We start from the raw sequence: 14811 nt of genomic DNA, 5'->3' as shown, positions 1-14811 counted from the left end.
TCCTCTCAGAGATGGCTTGGCTGGCCTCAAGCGATATGTAAGTGGGTAGTACCTGCGTGGGCGATAAAATGGTTTCATAGGGTCCCTTCTCGTAGGTCTTCTTGCAGAAGAAGGGGTCTCTGTAGCAATCGTGGACAATTGACGCAAGGTCTCGTTATGGTCTTTTAGTTGAGCCACTGCGTCCTATATCGTCTCCGAATAGGTTGTCACCAGTACATGGCAAATCAGCGAGTTTGTCTTGTACTTCAGATCTCAAGTCAGATGCTTTCAGCCAAGCCCACCTCCTGGTGCTGATTCCTGTTGTGGACAAGCGAGAAGCTGTTTCAAAGAAGTCGTAAGCAGCCCATACCTCATGTTTCCCAGCCTCAAGGCCTTTCTGTAGTATGGCGTTGAAACTATCCTGTTGTTGTTGGGGAAGAGAGTCAGCTATTCCCTGAACCTGCTTCCTGCTGAGAATCTTAAGGAGGGAAGAATGTTGGTACTGTTGGACGTGTTGGCCTTGGTGGAAGATTCGGTGATACAGATATGGATTTCGGCGGCATCGAAGGGAAACGTGGGCCATCTCGGTCCCAAGAGACCCGATGGACCAGGCATCGGTTCCGGCATCTATGGAAATCGGTGTTGAGAGAGGACTGGAGTCCGTGCCTTCATCTTTTGAGGACCCCGGAATGGGTATCGGGGCTTTCAGAGACTTTGTGGGCTGCTTTTGCATCGGTGGCCTAGGTTGTGTCGGAAGGGCACAAATGAGTCTATACAGTCGGTTGAGCAGAGGTGTAAACATCGATGGCTCCGGTGTCAGTGCCGGTATGGGGGCCGCATTCGATGACTGTAAGTCTCGGAGAGCATCGAGCACTGCCTGGCAGATGAGACCGTCCAGTTCCTCCCTGAAAGCTGGTGTAGATATCGCAGCTACAGGGGGAGGCAGGCTAGGCACTACTGGCACCTCCACAGGAATTTGTGGGGCTCAGTACCCAGCGCAGATAGCGGTGGGAATCACCTTGGTTTCTCGGGTGGAGAGGGGGTTGGAGGCTCCTCTACCTGTGTCCTCTTCGCAATCGGCTCGATAGCCATCGAGGCTGATGGAGTGTCAGTGCCGGCACCGGGACTAGAATCGCGTTGCTGCCAGTGTTTCCCTCTGTGCTTATTCCGGTCTTTCTCCAACACCGAGTAAGGCGATGCGGATGCCTTAGATGGAGTCGGTGACGGATGGTCACTGCTGCCCTGGTGCTCCTGGCGAGGTTTGTTGACAAGTTTCTTCGATGATCCTGCTAGTGATGACTGCTTGGACGTTGATGGAGTTAACTTGATCTTAAAAAGGGACTCCATCTTTTCGAGGTGAGCCCGCCTACCCTTCGGGGTCATTTGGGCACAACTTGGGCACTGACGCACGTCGTGTGATGAGCCAAGGCACAGCACACAGACATCATGCGGGTTGGCAATCGACATGGTACGGAGACACTCCGGGCATTTTCTAAAATCTGTTGCCATGACAGAAAAAGGGACACCGAAAAAAGGGAAGGCAGGAACAGACCAAAGACGGTGAAAATCACTCACCGAGCGATGAATACAGATGTCGCGATGGGAGACCCGTGTGAGGGAAGTTTATGGAGAAGTAAACCAAGTATTCCGTGAGGAAAAATTGTGAGAAAATTCTCACAGAGCTCCTAACGGCGAGGCAAACTGCAGCGTGGAAAAAAAAAGAGATGAAGGGAGACCCCTGTGGCTACAGGAATTATGGCATGCTCAGTGTGCGAGAAACGTTTTCCATGATAGAGCTCAGTCTGCTGACGTCACCCACATGTGAGGACTACCATCCTGCTTGTCCTGGGAGAATATCAAAAGTGGGGTCTCCAAGCCTGCAATTCTGCATTCAAACACTGCCAGCCTTAAAGCCCATCTCCCCGCAACTATGTAAACCACAATCCATGGAGTCCTTCTCACCTGAGAGTCCAGACACTTTACGAATCAACATATCCTGTTTGCGAGTGAGCAAATTCTTCTGCCCAATTAATTTATCTGCCTGGTCTGTTAACCCCTGAATTTCTTCATACGCCTAGAGATGGAAAACCAGTTAGTGGTAAGCGGGTTCTATATAAAGAAAACTAATAATAAGTCCTATTGCCACTTCCTTCACATATCAAATATTTGTAAATTAAAATCGATTAAGATTCAAAAAGCAAAATATGAGGCATCTTGGTGGTTTGAGGAATAAGGCATTAATTCCCTTCTAGGATTATGTCTACCTGTAGATATCAAAGAAGATGAACTTGCTTCTTACCTGATAATTTCCTTTCCTCGAATACAGACAGACCAGTCCATACTAACGGGTTATGCATGCCAACCAGTAGATGGAGTCAGAGAACAGGCTCGCTGACATTTCTTATATACCTTTGTGCTGCCACTCAGGCCGATTCAGTAAAGTGCGCGGGAGAGCTGGCACTCTGAGGTGAGCGCCCGCTTTCCCAATGCGCACCCAGGCACCTCTCCAGTATTCAAATGAGGGCCCGCGCTAATAAGGAGGTGCTAGGGACACTAGCGCATCCCTAGCGCCTCCGTATTGGCAGAAGCGACGGCTGTCAGCGGGTTTGAAGGCAGACGCCTAATTTTACAGACGTCAGTTGTCGAACCCGCTGACAGCCATGGGTTCGGAAAACAGACACCGGCTAAATTGAGCGTCCGTTTACCAACCCGCGGGCAGATTTTTAATTTTTTTTTTCTTTTTGGGGCTTCCGACTTAATATCGCTATGATATTAAGTCAGAGGGTGTACAGAAAAGCAGTTTTTTCTGCTTTTCTGTACACTTGCCCAGTGCTGGCTGAAATAAACTCCTGATGCGCAATATTAGTTTCGGTGGGGGGTGGGGGTGGGGGGGTTTTGGCTGCGCGTTTTCCATGTGCTATTACCCCATACTGTATAAGGGGTAATAATAGCGCGTCGAAAACGCACGTCCAAACGGGGCTAACAGTGCGCTCGGCCTGAGCGCACCATACTGAATTGGCCTGAAAGTTCTGTAACAAGCTAACTGTAGACACCTTTAATACACCCAACAATTAAACCATATTATCAGTTTTTTCCCCCTTTTACTTTTATAGTCTTTATTTTTTTTTCTTTTTTAAACCAGAGGACTTCAGACGAATAAGGAATGAGAAACCATGGAAACAATTGCAATAGTAACATAAGAAAACACCTATCAGTAACGAAATACATACCTCCATCAAGGTGTGCACTCTGCTGAGTTGCCTCTAAAATCATCATCAGTAAGGCATAGCAGGTAGGAAGAAAGTGAAGATATCAGTAGCATAGACAGGATCATGGGCTGGTGTGACTGTATTTGAGGAAAGGAAATTATCAGCTAAGAAATAATTTCACCTTCCTTTTCATCCAGTCAGACCAGTCTACACCTGGACATTCAAATAATAATGCTTGGTAAAAGGGTATGCAAGGAAGACCAAGTTGAGGCCCTACAGATCTCCAAAGCAGAGATCAGCTGCAACCCAGTCCACAAAGTAGCCCATATCTGCTTCAGCAATGGTGTACCTGAATCTACATTAAGTTGCTGTAAACACCTGCTTAATCCAGTGCGCTACCGTGGCCCGAGAGGGTGCTTCACCTTTTTGCACAACTCCAAACAGGACAAAAAGATGACCAGATGTCCTGAAGGCACTAGTAACCTTGAAATACCTTAAAAGAGGTCTCCTCACATCCAAGGGGCAGAGGGGTATAGTCTTCACAGTTCATTCGTCTGCTAAACAAAGGCAAAGAAATTGCTTGATTCAGACAGAAATCTGACAGGGGTACATATTTAATAGGACATTTAGTAGACAGGTTATCCGGCTAAAGTTAGCTGTATAACTTGTTCTGGATATTCAGTGGGATAAAGGTCTCACTGAATATCCCCGATTAAAGTTATATATAAAGTTATTCAGCTATGATTAGCTGTATAACTTTAGACTTAACCGGAAATATCCAAAAAAGAATTTTCCTGTATGTACCCAGATTAGTCCAGACTGCTGGGTTTTACCTCCCTTCCAGCAGATGATCCGTGGTACTACAGGAACGAAAATTAGCAGGTAAGAACCAATTTTCCTATAACCAGTTAAGTAAGGCTCCATTTAAAAAAAAAAAAAAAAACAAAAACCCTCACATCGTGGCCTGTCCCCTGCCTCCCTTCCATCCGAGTTGCAAAGGCCCTATGGGGCCAAACTTGCCAACCCCCAATTTAATGTTAACAAAAAATGATTGGGGCCAGAAGTCCCCCCCTCCCCCAATCCTACTTCCTCTTATAATTAAAAAATGAAATCCCATAGGCTCCAGATCCCTCTCCCCAACATCCACCCCAACCCTTTCCTGTCTACCCCTCCACCCACCCATTTATTTGAAGTTGGTCTTCAGGATTGCGATAGCCTCCTACCACGATTGGCGCTTCTGCCCTTGTTAGGCAACTATGATGGAGGCGTAAGCTGAAAAGAATCCCAAATCAATGGAACTGACGAGTTCCCAGGAATGCACTGATGCCCTGAACACCAATCCTCGAAAATTCTCCAAATACGCACATAAGTCAAGGAAGTGGAAAATTTCCTAGCCTTCAGGACAATAGCTACCACTGCCTGAGAATAACATTTCTTCAACAAACATGCCCTCTCAAGGGCCAAACTGTAAAACAAAATCGATCCAGATCCTTGTGAAACAGCAGACCCTGGCAAAGCAACTCCCCGTGATGCAGAAGCTAAGATTTGCATACCATGACCTCCGAGGCTAGTTTGGAGCCACCAGATGCACTAGACCCAGATGACCTGCAACCCTCTGAAGTACTCTGCCAATCATGGACCAAGGAGGAAACAGTTACCAACTCTCCTTCATTGGTCAATCCTGAACTAGAGCATCAAACAAGTGTCTCTTCTGTGCCTGAAAAATCTGGCGTCTTTGCATTCTGACTGGTCACCATCAAATCCAATCCCTGCAGACCCCATCTGATGGCAATCTGATCAAATGTTCTCTAAGAGAGAGAGAGAGAGAGAGAGAGACTATTTTTCTGGGTCCATTACACTGCAATTTAGGTAATCCGGCTGAACATTATCCGTGCCAGATATGTGAGATGCTGACAAAACCTGCAAACTTCTTTCTGCCAAGGAAACACAGAACCATTTCCAACACCCTCTGAGGACTTTGGGTGCTGCCTTGATGATTTATGTATGCCACTTCTGTGGCATTGTCAGACATCACCCTGACAGCCTGACCAACCATTGTCAGACATCACCCTGACAGCCTGACCAACCAAGGAGAGCCAGCCTATTCGCCTCAGCTTCTATGTGGTCACAAGCTCACGTCCTAGGGTTTCCACTGTTCCTGACAGCGTACACCCCAGAATGACAGACTGGTGTCCTATGTCACAATGATCCAGAGTGGGGGAACAAAGTTCACGCCCCTATCCAAGTGCTTGCGATCAGCCACCATTGCAGACTCAGTTTTGTTAACTCCAGCAGCAGCAGCTTCGGAGCATAGTCTTGGAACTAGTTATTCCACCTGGAAAGTAGGGCCCTCTGCAGAGGACGCATGTGAGCTCTTGCTCAGATCCAATGCCGCCGCTATGGAACAGAGAGTCTGAAGATAGGACCACATTGTTTAATTCCTGGCTGACCCTAATGCTTGGATCTACCCCCACAATTTCTGAACTCTTTGTTCCGTCAGATGCACATACCCTACCTTTGTGTTTAAATGAGCTCTCAGATATATTTTATTTATTATTTTTTTATATACCGACATTCGATCTGAGATATCACATTGGTTTACATTCAGGTACTGTAGGTATTTCCCTATCCCCAGAGGGCTTACAATCTCTTGGGAAAATTGACAATCCATCCAAAATCCTGAAACAACTGGATCTTTACTTGTCAATGTTATTTACTGGATCTTTTCTTGTCAATGTTATTGTTCTGTTAAAATGTAAACCGAATTGATCAGTAATTCTGTTATTGGAAAGTCGGTATATAAAAATGCTAAATAAATAAATAAAATCTTCTGCTGTGAGACCATGACGCTATCCTGAAAGGACTTTGTCCATATCAGCCAATCATCCAGATAAGGATTTACCAAGATACCTTCTTTGCACAGGGTCCCTGCCACTACCACCATCACCTTCAAAAAGGACCTTGAGGCTGTTGCCAATCCAAAAGGCAGAGCCTGAAACTGAAAATGTCTCCCCAGCATGGCAATTTGAAGAAAGTGTTGGTGATCCTTCTGGAATGGAATATGAACATAAGCTTCTGTTAAGTCCAGAGAGGTCAGAAATTCCCCTTTCTGTACCACCATAATAGGGATGTGCATTAGTTTTAAGCGAAATAGATAATGGCAACAAAATTGTCTATTTCATTTTGTTTCGGGAGCGCCATGAAACAAAACGAAACAAAAAAAAGGACAAAATTTTGTAAAACTTAGTATTTCATGTTTGTGGCATTAACTGGATGTTAGCGTGCCCTAACACGCATGTTAGTGGCATTAACTGGATGTTAGCGTGCCCTAACTATAGTTATCAATCAGTTAAAAAGTGTCAACTGGGGGAGCAGTTTGTTAGCTAGAGTTACAGTTCTACATTCCCATAGTTATTTATTTGCGTTGCCAAAGTTGCAAGGTGGTATTTGTGAGGGGATGGCCAGTGCCTGGTAACAAATGTAAACAAACAAGTGATATAATAATACCATCAAGTTCTAGTCAGCAAATGCAAAAGCATGTAATGCAAATGCATATTTTGAATTTGCCAATCTCTTTGTGTTTTAGGAAAGGAACCCTGGCATTTTGGTACATAGGGACTTTTAATTCCCCTGGTGTCTGTCTGTGTGTTTGGGTGGGGGGTGGGGCTAACTGGTGAAAGGGGAAGAGATTGGGGTGAATGTATGGGTTGACAGGTGAGAGAGAGACTGGTTAAGGTGGTGACTTGTGAGAGAGAGGCAGCCTGGTTTGTGTGTGTGTGTGGTGGGTGGGGGGGGTTGACCTGTCACCTCAGTTACACCCATACAGTTACCCCAGTCATCTTTTATAATTTCCAGGACCCATTGATCTATCATAATTTGGGCCCACTTCTGACAGAATAGGGACAGATGGTCGCCTATCTCTGGTATCTGAGCCTGAGCCCCAAGTACTCATTGTGCTATTCTAGAGCAGCGATTCTCCACCAGTGTGTCGCCAAGCACCAGCAGGTGTGTTGCGGCTTCCAGTGTCCCCTGCCCCAGTTATGCTTCCCTTCTCCAGGGGCGGACTGGCCTATCGGGGGATCGGTCATCCCCCGGTGGGCCGATGCAGTTGGTTGTGGAGGGATGTCGTGTGCTGCCAGAGGCCAAGCTAACAGCAGCTGAATACAGAGGGACACTGCATGCTACCACCGGAGGCCAGGCTGGCTGAAGAGCAGAGGGATGCCACCAAGGCCAGGCCGGTGGTAGTTAAGAGCCCAGGGATGCTGCGTGCCACTGCTGGAGGCCAGGCCGGCGGCAGCTGAAGAGCCCAGGATCGCCACCGAAGGCCAGGCCGATGGAATGAGAAAAGGCTCCATGTGAGAGACTAAACTTGCTTGTGTATGTGTGTAACTGGCAGCTTTGTGTGTATGTGGTAGAATGGGAGCGAGAGCATTTGTGTGTGATTGAGAGCTTGTATGTAAGTGAGAGAGAGACTGGTCAGGGAGGTGACTGGTGTGTATGTACGTGTGTGTGACAGAGAGACTGGTCAGGGAGGTGATTTGTGCGTGTGTAAGAGAGAGAGAGAGACTGGTCAGGGACGTGACTGTTGTGTGCGAGACAGACTGGTCAGGGAGGTGACTGGTGTGTGAGAGACAAAGACCGAGTTTGAGTGACTAGTTCTGGGCCCGAAGGAAGAGGCCCGTGAGGACAGAGCTTCAGCAGCCACTTCTGCTTCTGTTGTGTGCTATTGGCCTGCAAGGGAAAGGAGTAGGAGAGTTGCCGGAGAAGGTAAGCAAAGGTATTTTTTTAAGTTTATTTTTCTTGATTGACTGCCATTTTAATTATTGGGTATTATATGATGTGTCCGCTACTTTTAAATATTTTGTTGATATTTGGATAATTTTTAATAATTTTTATGAGTTTTTAATTGGATGTTATTCTGTTCCTCAGCTGTTTTGTAACATTTATTAGTATAGCTTTACAATTATTTCTGTGTGGGGATGTATAGTAGCTTGGCTTATTCTGTTTTCCTATAGGAAGTTATTAGTGTTTAGGGCCTGGTTTAATATTGGTAGTGTTGCCTTTCATAGACAGGGTTTTTACTGTTTGAGTGTGTTCCATAATACAGGTGTAACTTGTAGATTATTTTGTGTGCATTATTGCAGATCCCTGGACTATGTTAGATGCTATATTTCTCTTTCCATTTCTCCAGGTTTGCACTGCATACAGAGTGACTTTTTTGGTTTTCCATTCCAGTTTGTCTCCATATTTATCAATACTGTTCTTTCTTTACTTGGTAATAGGTCAGTTCTGTGTGTGTGACCGAGGTGAGATATTTTACTAGCATGGAGGTATTTGTATCAATCTTACTTGTTGAGTTTTCTCAATAGGACATGCATTAGTGGTAAATTACTGTCTTTTCATAAGGAGAGCTATTGTGCCTGGTTGTAAAGGGAGTTTGTTTTGCTTGTACTGAGATGTCATCAGAACCAGAATATCTTTTTCGTACAGCGAGTTGTATGGGTAATGTCCTAGTTCTGCTCTGCACCCATTGTTGGCAGTCGAGGGGGTCACAGTGTGTCATGCATTTAAGAACCATCTGTCAAGATGGACGAAAAAAGGTTGAGAACCATTGTTTTAGAGGAACCAGAACTTGCGGATCTGTCCTTTCCCTCTTCTTTAAATGAAAGGGCTGGAACCTGGAATATGTCCAGGCTCTCTGCCCCAAAGAGCCTCGACTTTACCAAATTCTCCTGGAGTCATGAAATCAACAATTCATTTATTTATTTATTTAAATTCTTTTAATATACCGATGCTCAAGACAAAGTCTTATTGTACCGGTTTACAGTAGAACCAGGGGAAACCATAATTAGCAGAAAGAAAGTTACAATGAACAGGGAGTACAATTCAGGACAATTGAAAGATAAAGATAAAAATTGAAAGATAAAGAATTAGTTTAACATAACGCTTCTAAAAAGTAATGCGAAATAGCAAAAAACAATTGATAAGCATGGCAAGCTAATTTAGCGGCTAATTTAACTAAGTGTTTCGATCTTAACGGTTCCTTTAGATAAGTGGGTGTAAGAGTTGGAGAGTTTCTCATCAGGGGAAGGCTTGAGAAAACAGCCATGTTTTCAGTTTCTTTCTAAAGAATGAGGCAAATAACCTCGAAAAGAAGCCTTTGCCCTATTTTCAGGGAGTCTTAGCACTTGGACATCTTCTCCAACTCCTCTCTGATCAGAAGCTGCTCTTTAAAGGGCAACATAGTCAAGTTAGTTTTAGAAATAGTATCCACTGATCAGTTATGCATCCAGAAAAAGTCTTCAAGCTGCTACAATAGACACTACCCCTCTGGCAGACTAGTGCACCAAATCATAGCTGGCATCTGCTAGAAACACAGACCTTGGCTCAAAAAATGGGGAACCCTCCTCTAATTCCTCCTGCGCCAGACACAAAGTGGACCAGCAGGCCAAGATCAGAAGAACCATGCTAACCATCTCAAAAGCTTGTTTAAGCACTGCCTCTACCTTCCAGTCCTGGGCATCCTTAAGAGCTACATCTCCATCAACAGGAATAGTGGAGCCAACAGACTCAGCAATTCATCTTTGTGAAAAAAAACAACAGCAGAGTCCGATGCGGTTCTAAATCAGGTGGATTTTCTCCCTCTTTCCAGAGGGGAGAATCTCAAGTCCCTATCGGAGTCATTCAATGAATCATGATCCATATCCCCCTGACCATCACCAGGGACAGCTCTCTACAGCACTTGGCCACAGTGGCAGACGAGTGGAAGCCCCAAGTACGCAAACTCTTCTTAGTAGGTTGCTTTGCCTCAGTTGGACGCCCCTGCTGAAAAATCTGCAGACTCTGGAAAAATTCCAGACTCAGGAAAAGAAGGATAGATCCAAACTGGGGCCCATAGGCCCAAATCTGATACTCTGACCCTTCTGTCAGAGATGACTCTATCATCAGAAATAAGGGGGAAGGGGACATTTCCACTGAGTTGCCTTCCACCCCACTCCCCTCTGGAGACACCACAGTCTGAGGGGACGGCCCAACATCGGCAAAATCTGGGAATGCAAATCGCCTTGAGCCTCCAAACAGGGCTGACACAGGTGTAGAGAAAATGATGGCTGAATTGCCATTAACATGGCAAAATTTGCAGACGGCAAGGCGCTTAGACTTTTTTGGCCCCAGCACCATAGCTGGCTTGCACTGTACTCTAGTGACATCCTGCCCGCCCACCAACAGTATCTGGGAGTACACGGGCAACTATGCACCCAAAAGTAGGCCGCAGTAGTATGTGCACAAGCACCTCTGTGTGTAACTACACATCCAAAAATAGGCCATAATCATACATGCACAAATAAACCCGTGCGCAAATACATGCACAAATATAGGCTGTGACCTTATGCACATAAGTAGGTGTGCTCCTAAATGAATACACCACCATGCAACGTGAATGTGCGCACACGATTGCGTATGGGAAAAAAAAAAAATCACTGCTGTGGCCTACCACATAGCTGACAGAATTGTGCCGCCTCCACTCTACATTAATTCTCCAGAGAAGTGAGAGTGAAAGGGGGTAAGAAATGCAGAGCCACAAAAGCCGAGGGAAGAAGACCCTGTAAAGAAAAAAGAGGAACTAAAACTTTTTTTTTTTTTTTAAACCTGAGCTCAGCTTGGCTGACAGCACAAATGGGTCACCGGCTACGAGGGGAGAGGGCACAAGCCTTCACTGCTGAGCATGTTAATGGCAATTCAGCCATCATTTTCTCTACACCTGTGTCAGCCCTGTTTGGAGGCTCAAGGGATTTGACAAAGTCCCTCATGAGAGGCTTCTACAAAAACTAAAAAGTCTTGGGATAAAAGGCGATGTCCTTTCGTGGATTACAAACTGGTTAAAAGACAGGAAACAGAGAGTAGGATTAAATGCTCAATTTTCTCAGTGGAAAAGGGTAAACAGTGGAGTGCCTCAGGGATCTGTACTTGGACCGGTGCTTTTCAATATATATATATAAATGATCTGGAAAGGAATATGACAAGTGAGGTTATCAAATTTGCGGATGATACAAAATTATTCAGAGTAGTTAAATCACAAGCAGATTGTGATTCTTTACAGGAGGACCTTGCAAGACTGGAAGATTGGGCATCCAAATGGCAGATGAAATTTAATGTGGACAAATGCAAGGTGTTGCATAAAGGGAAAAATAACCCTTGCTGTAGTTACACGATGTTAGGTTCTATATTAGGAGCTACCACCCAGGAAAAAGATCTAGGCATCATAGTGGATAATACTTTAAAATCGTCGGCTCAGTGTGCTGCAGCAGTCAAAAAAGCAAACAGAATGTTAGGAATTATTAGGAAGGGAATGGTTAATAAAACGGAAAATGTCATAATGCTTCTATATCGCTCCATGGTGAGACCACACCTTGAATACTGTGTACAATTCTGGTCACCACCTCTCAAAAAAGATATAGTTGCGATGGAGAAGGTACAGAGAAGGGAAACCAAAATGATAAAGGGGATGGAATAGCTCCCCTAAGAGGAAAGGCTGAAGAGGTTAGGGCTGTTCAGCTTGGAGAAGAGACGGCTGAGGGGGGATATGATAGAGGTCTTTAAGATCATGAGAGGTCTTGAACGAGTAGATGTGACTCGGTTATTTACACTTTCGAATAATAGAAGGACTAGGGGGCATTCCATGAAGTTAGCAAGTAGCACATTTAAGACTAATCGGAGAAAATTCTTTTTCACTCCATGCACAATAAAGCTCTGGAATTTGTTGCCAGAGGATGTGGTTAGTGCAGTTAGTGTAGCAGGGTTCAAAAAAGGTTTGGATAGGTTCTTGGAGGAGAAGTCCATTAACGGCTATTAATCAAGTTTACTTATGGAATAGCCACTGCTAATAATTGCATCAGTAAACCAACAACTAGGGACATCTTAATAGTATTTTCTCTAAATTTAACTCATGTACATACACATAGAGAAATATCATATATTCAATTTGTATTTTTTATTGTTACTTATACAACCTATTCCACCATTAAAAATGTACAACACTCAATCACTCCCATTCACACCATAAAACCCTCATCCCAAAAGACACTGTATAAATGTTTTTTTACAGACAAAAAAGTGCATAAGTGCCTCCAATTGTTTTTCAGTAGAATCACTGTACTTCACAAGGTTTCCAAATTTTACAACTCGAGTACAATGCTTGTTCTTCTTATCGAAGATCTAAAGTTTTTTGTCTTGAAAAAAGTTGAGCTTAGGTCAGGAGGTGACTTGTCTGCGGTGTTACATCGCATTGAACAACGTCTCATTTATCAATGGGGGACGGTGGCCCCAGGTGGACTAAACGGACCCATTGAATGGGAAGCTTATTTGTAAGATGGATTGGATTCATTTTTGAAGGTTTCAGTGGATTGGCTACATTTTTTAAAAAAGTGGGAGGAGTTAGGGATATATATAGAGCTATAGTGGGGGTAAGATGTCATGACGTTATTTGTAACACTTGCAGTTGGTCCGTTGAGTGAAAGCGTTTACCGTGGTGAAGGTAAGAGGACTCTCTTTCTGAAATGAGTTAGTTTATGGGTGATTAAGCTTCTTGTAATTAATATTTTGGTGGATGTTGGTCTTGTTAATAGCAGTTATTCGGTTAACCTTGATATATATATATATATCTCTTGTAGGAGACTATTATAATTTATAAACAAAAATTGGTGGTGAAAAATTGACGGAACAGTTTATTAACAAAAAGGATATAGGTAAGAGATTAATTATCAAGGTATGTAGCATAAATAGAACACTCAGATGTGTTATGCATATAGCTATATGATAGTTGGATTTGGAAGCGATATTTAAATTTGGACTGGGTTTTAATGGCTTTTTGTAGGTTATATCCCGTGATTGTGAAAAATGTCCCTGAGGAAGCCCATATGTGTTGGGTGAAACAAGGATCCGTTGTTGGACCAGTTATACGGAGAGGATCAGTTGTATGGAGATGGAGGATGATTTATATGAAGCAATAAGAATCATCATTTGAGAAGAACAAGCATTGTACTCGAGTTGTAAAATTTGGAAACCTTGTGAAGTACAGTGATTCTACTGAAAAACAATTGGAGGCACTTATGCACTTTTTTGTCTGTAAAAAAACATTTAAACAGTGTCTTTTGGGATGAGGGTTTTATGGTGTGAATGGGAGTGATTGAGTGTTGTACATTTTTAATGGTGGAATAGGTTGTATAAGTAACAATAAAAAATACAAATTGAATATATGATATTTCTCTATGTGTATGTACATTAATTGCATCAGTGGCATGGGATCTTCTTAGTGTTTGGATAATTGTCAGGTTCTTGTGGCCTGGTTTGGCCTCTGTTGGAAACATGATCCTGGGCTTGATGGACCCTTGGTCTGATCCAGCATGGCAATTTCTTATTTCTTATGTTCACTCCCTTGTCCTCTAACCTTTTTTTCTTTTCTTTTTTTTACACTTGCCAAGCTTACAAGCTTAAAACACTCAACTGAGGAAGGGGCTAAATGCGTGTCAAATCAGGAACTAAAGCGATGTGTCGAAATCTATCGTCTCCTATATTTTCCTTCTCTCTTTTTTTTTTTTTTTTACAAGCAATCCTCAATAGAAGATGCATGTTCACCATCTGCTATAGACTGAGAATACTGGCAGGCTGATATCAAGTTATAGCTATATGACAGTGATGTCAGAAAGTCAGCTTTACTCCATCTCCATCTGCTGGTATAGAGGCATAACCCCACTGATGTGGATTGGCCTGCTTGAGTACAGAGGAAAATACAAATGTAACAAATAAGTAGGTAAAACCTAAATAAAAAAAAAGCTATTTCATATTCTCTGCAAGTAAAAAGAGGGGAGAAAAAAGTAATTAAGCAGAATATAGGAAAATAACAGTAATAGCCTGAATTCCAGATACACAGGCTCTTTACATAACTCAGGACTGACGACATTGGGGGACAGGGATAAGGGCGCCAACATGCGAGATCTACTGTGGGTTTTAAAAAATTTTTTTAATGTAATCCAGCTAACTATAGGCCTGTTTTTTTCCTGACTAAAATTAGCCGGATAACTTTACCCAGCTAGCATTAAATTGGGGAGTGGGGAAGGGGAATTCCCATGCTCAGTTGCTATGTTTTTTTTAGGACATGAGGTGGGTGGGAGATGCTTAGCAACTATTTTTTTACACAATATTCAGTAAGCTGGCAATCAGCTAAAGTTACCCGGATAATTATCTGGGTGACTTTAGTCAAGCATATTCAGAGGGAGACCTGTCCTACTCAATATATGGCTAAAGTTATCCAGATAATTTACCCAGATGACTTTTCTGCTCACCAGCTTACTGAATATGGACCTCACTGAACATAGGTAATGAAGATGACAGCTTCTATTGGAACAAATATTTATACTTGAAGAGTTCATGCTGCCAGACAACTGATAGTCTTTCATTCTGTTCCCATACAAATCTGACAGACTGATTTATCTGATATTTATAAACAAATGATTTTATATTCTTCATTCCTTCCTAGGACAACAAACATGTTACAAAGTCACAGGTGTTGGAGAAAGATTAGTTAACTTGTTCTGAAACACAAATTTGGGAGAGGGAGTTAGACCAT

At 43.4% G+C, this 14811-nt stretch overlaps 1 protein-coding gene across 7 annotated transcripts in view; it reads right to left on the bottom strand.

Moving 5' to 3' along the window:
* The window catches only part of MGA (MAX dimerization protein MGA), a 660453-nt gene that overhangs the window by 105986 nt on the left and 539656 nt on the right, over positions 1–14811 (bottom strand). For all 7 annotated transcript variants that reach the window (XM_029598656.1, XM_029598662.1, XM_029598663.1 and 4 more), the window contains one exon: positions 1942–2053. In XM_029598656.1, coding sequence (XP_029454516.1) covers positions 1942–2053 — 112 coding nt within the window. The remainder of the gene's footprint in view (positions 1–1941; positions 2054–14811) is intronic.

The sequence above is a fragment of the Rhinatrema bivittatum genome, chromosome 4, assembly GCF_901001135.1.
Source record: "Rhinatrema bivittatum chromosome 4, aRhiBiv1.1, whole genome shotgun sequence".
Lineage (NCBI taxonomy): Eukaryota > Metazoa > Chordata > Amphibia > Gymnophiona > Rhinatrematidae > Rhinatrema > Rhinatrema bivittatum.
This window is presented reverse-complemented; position numbering and strand designations above follow the sequence as displayed.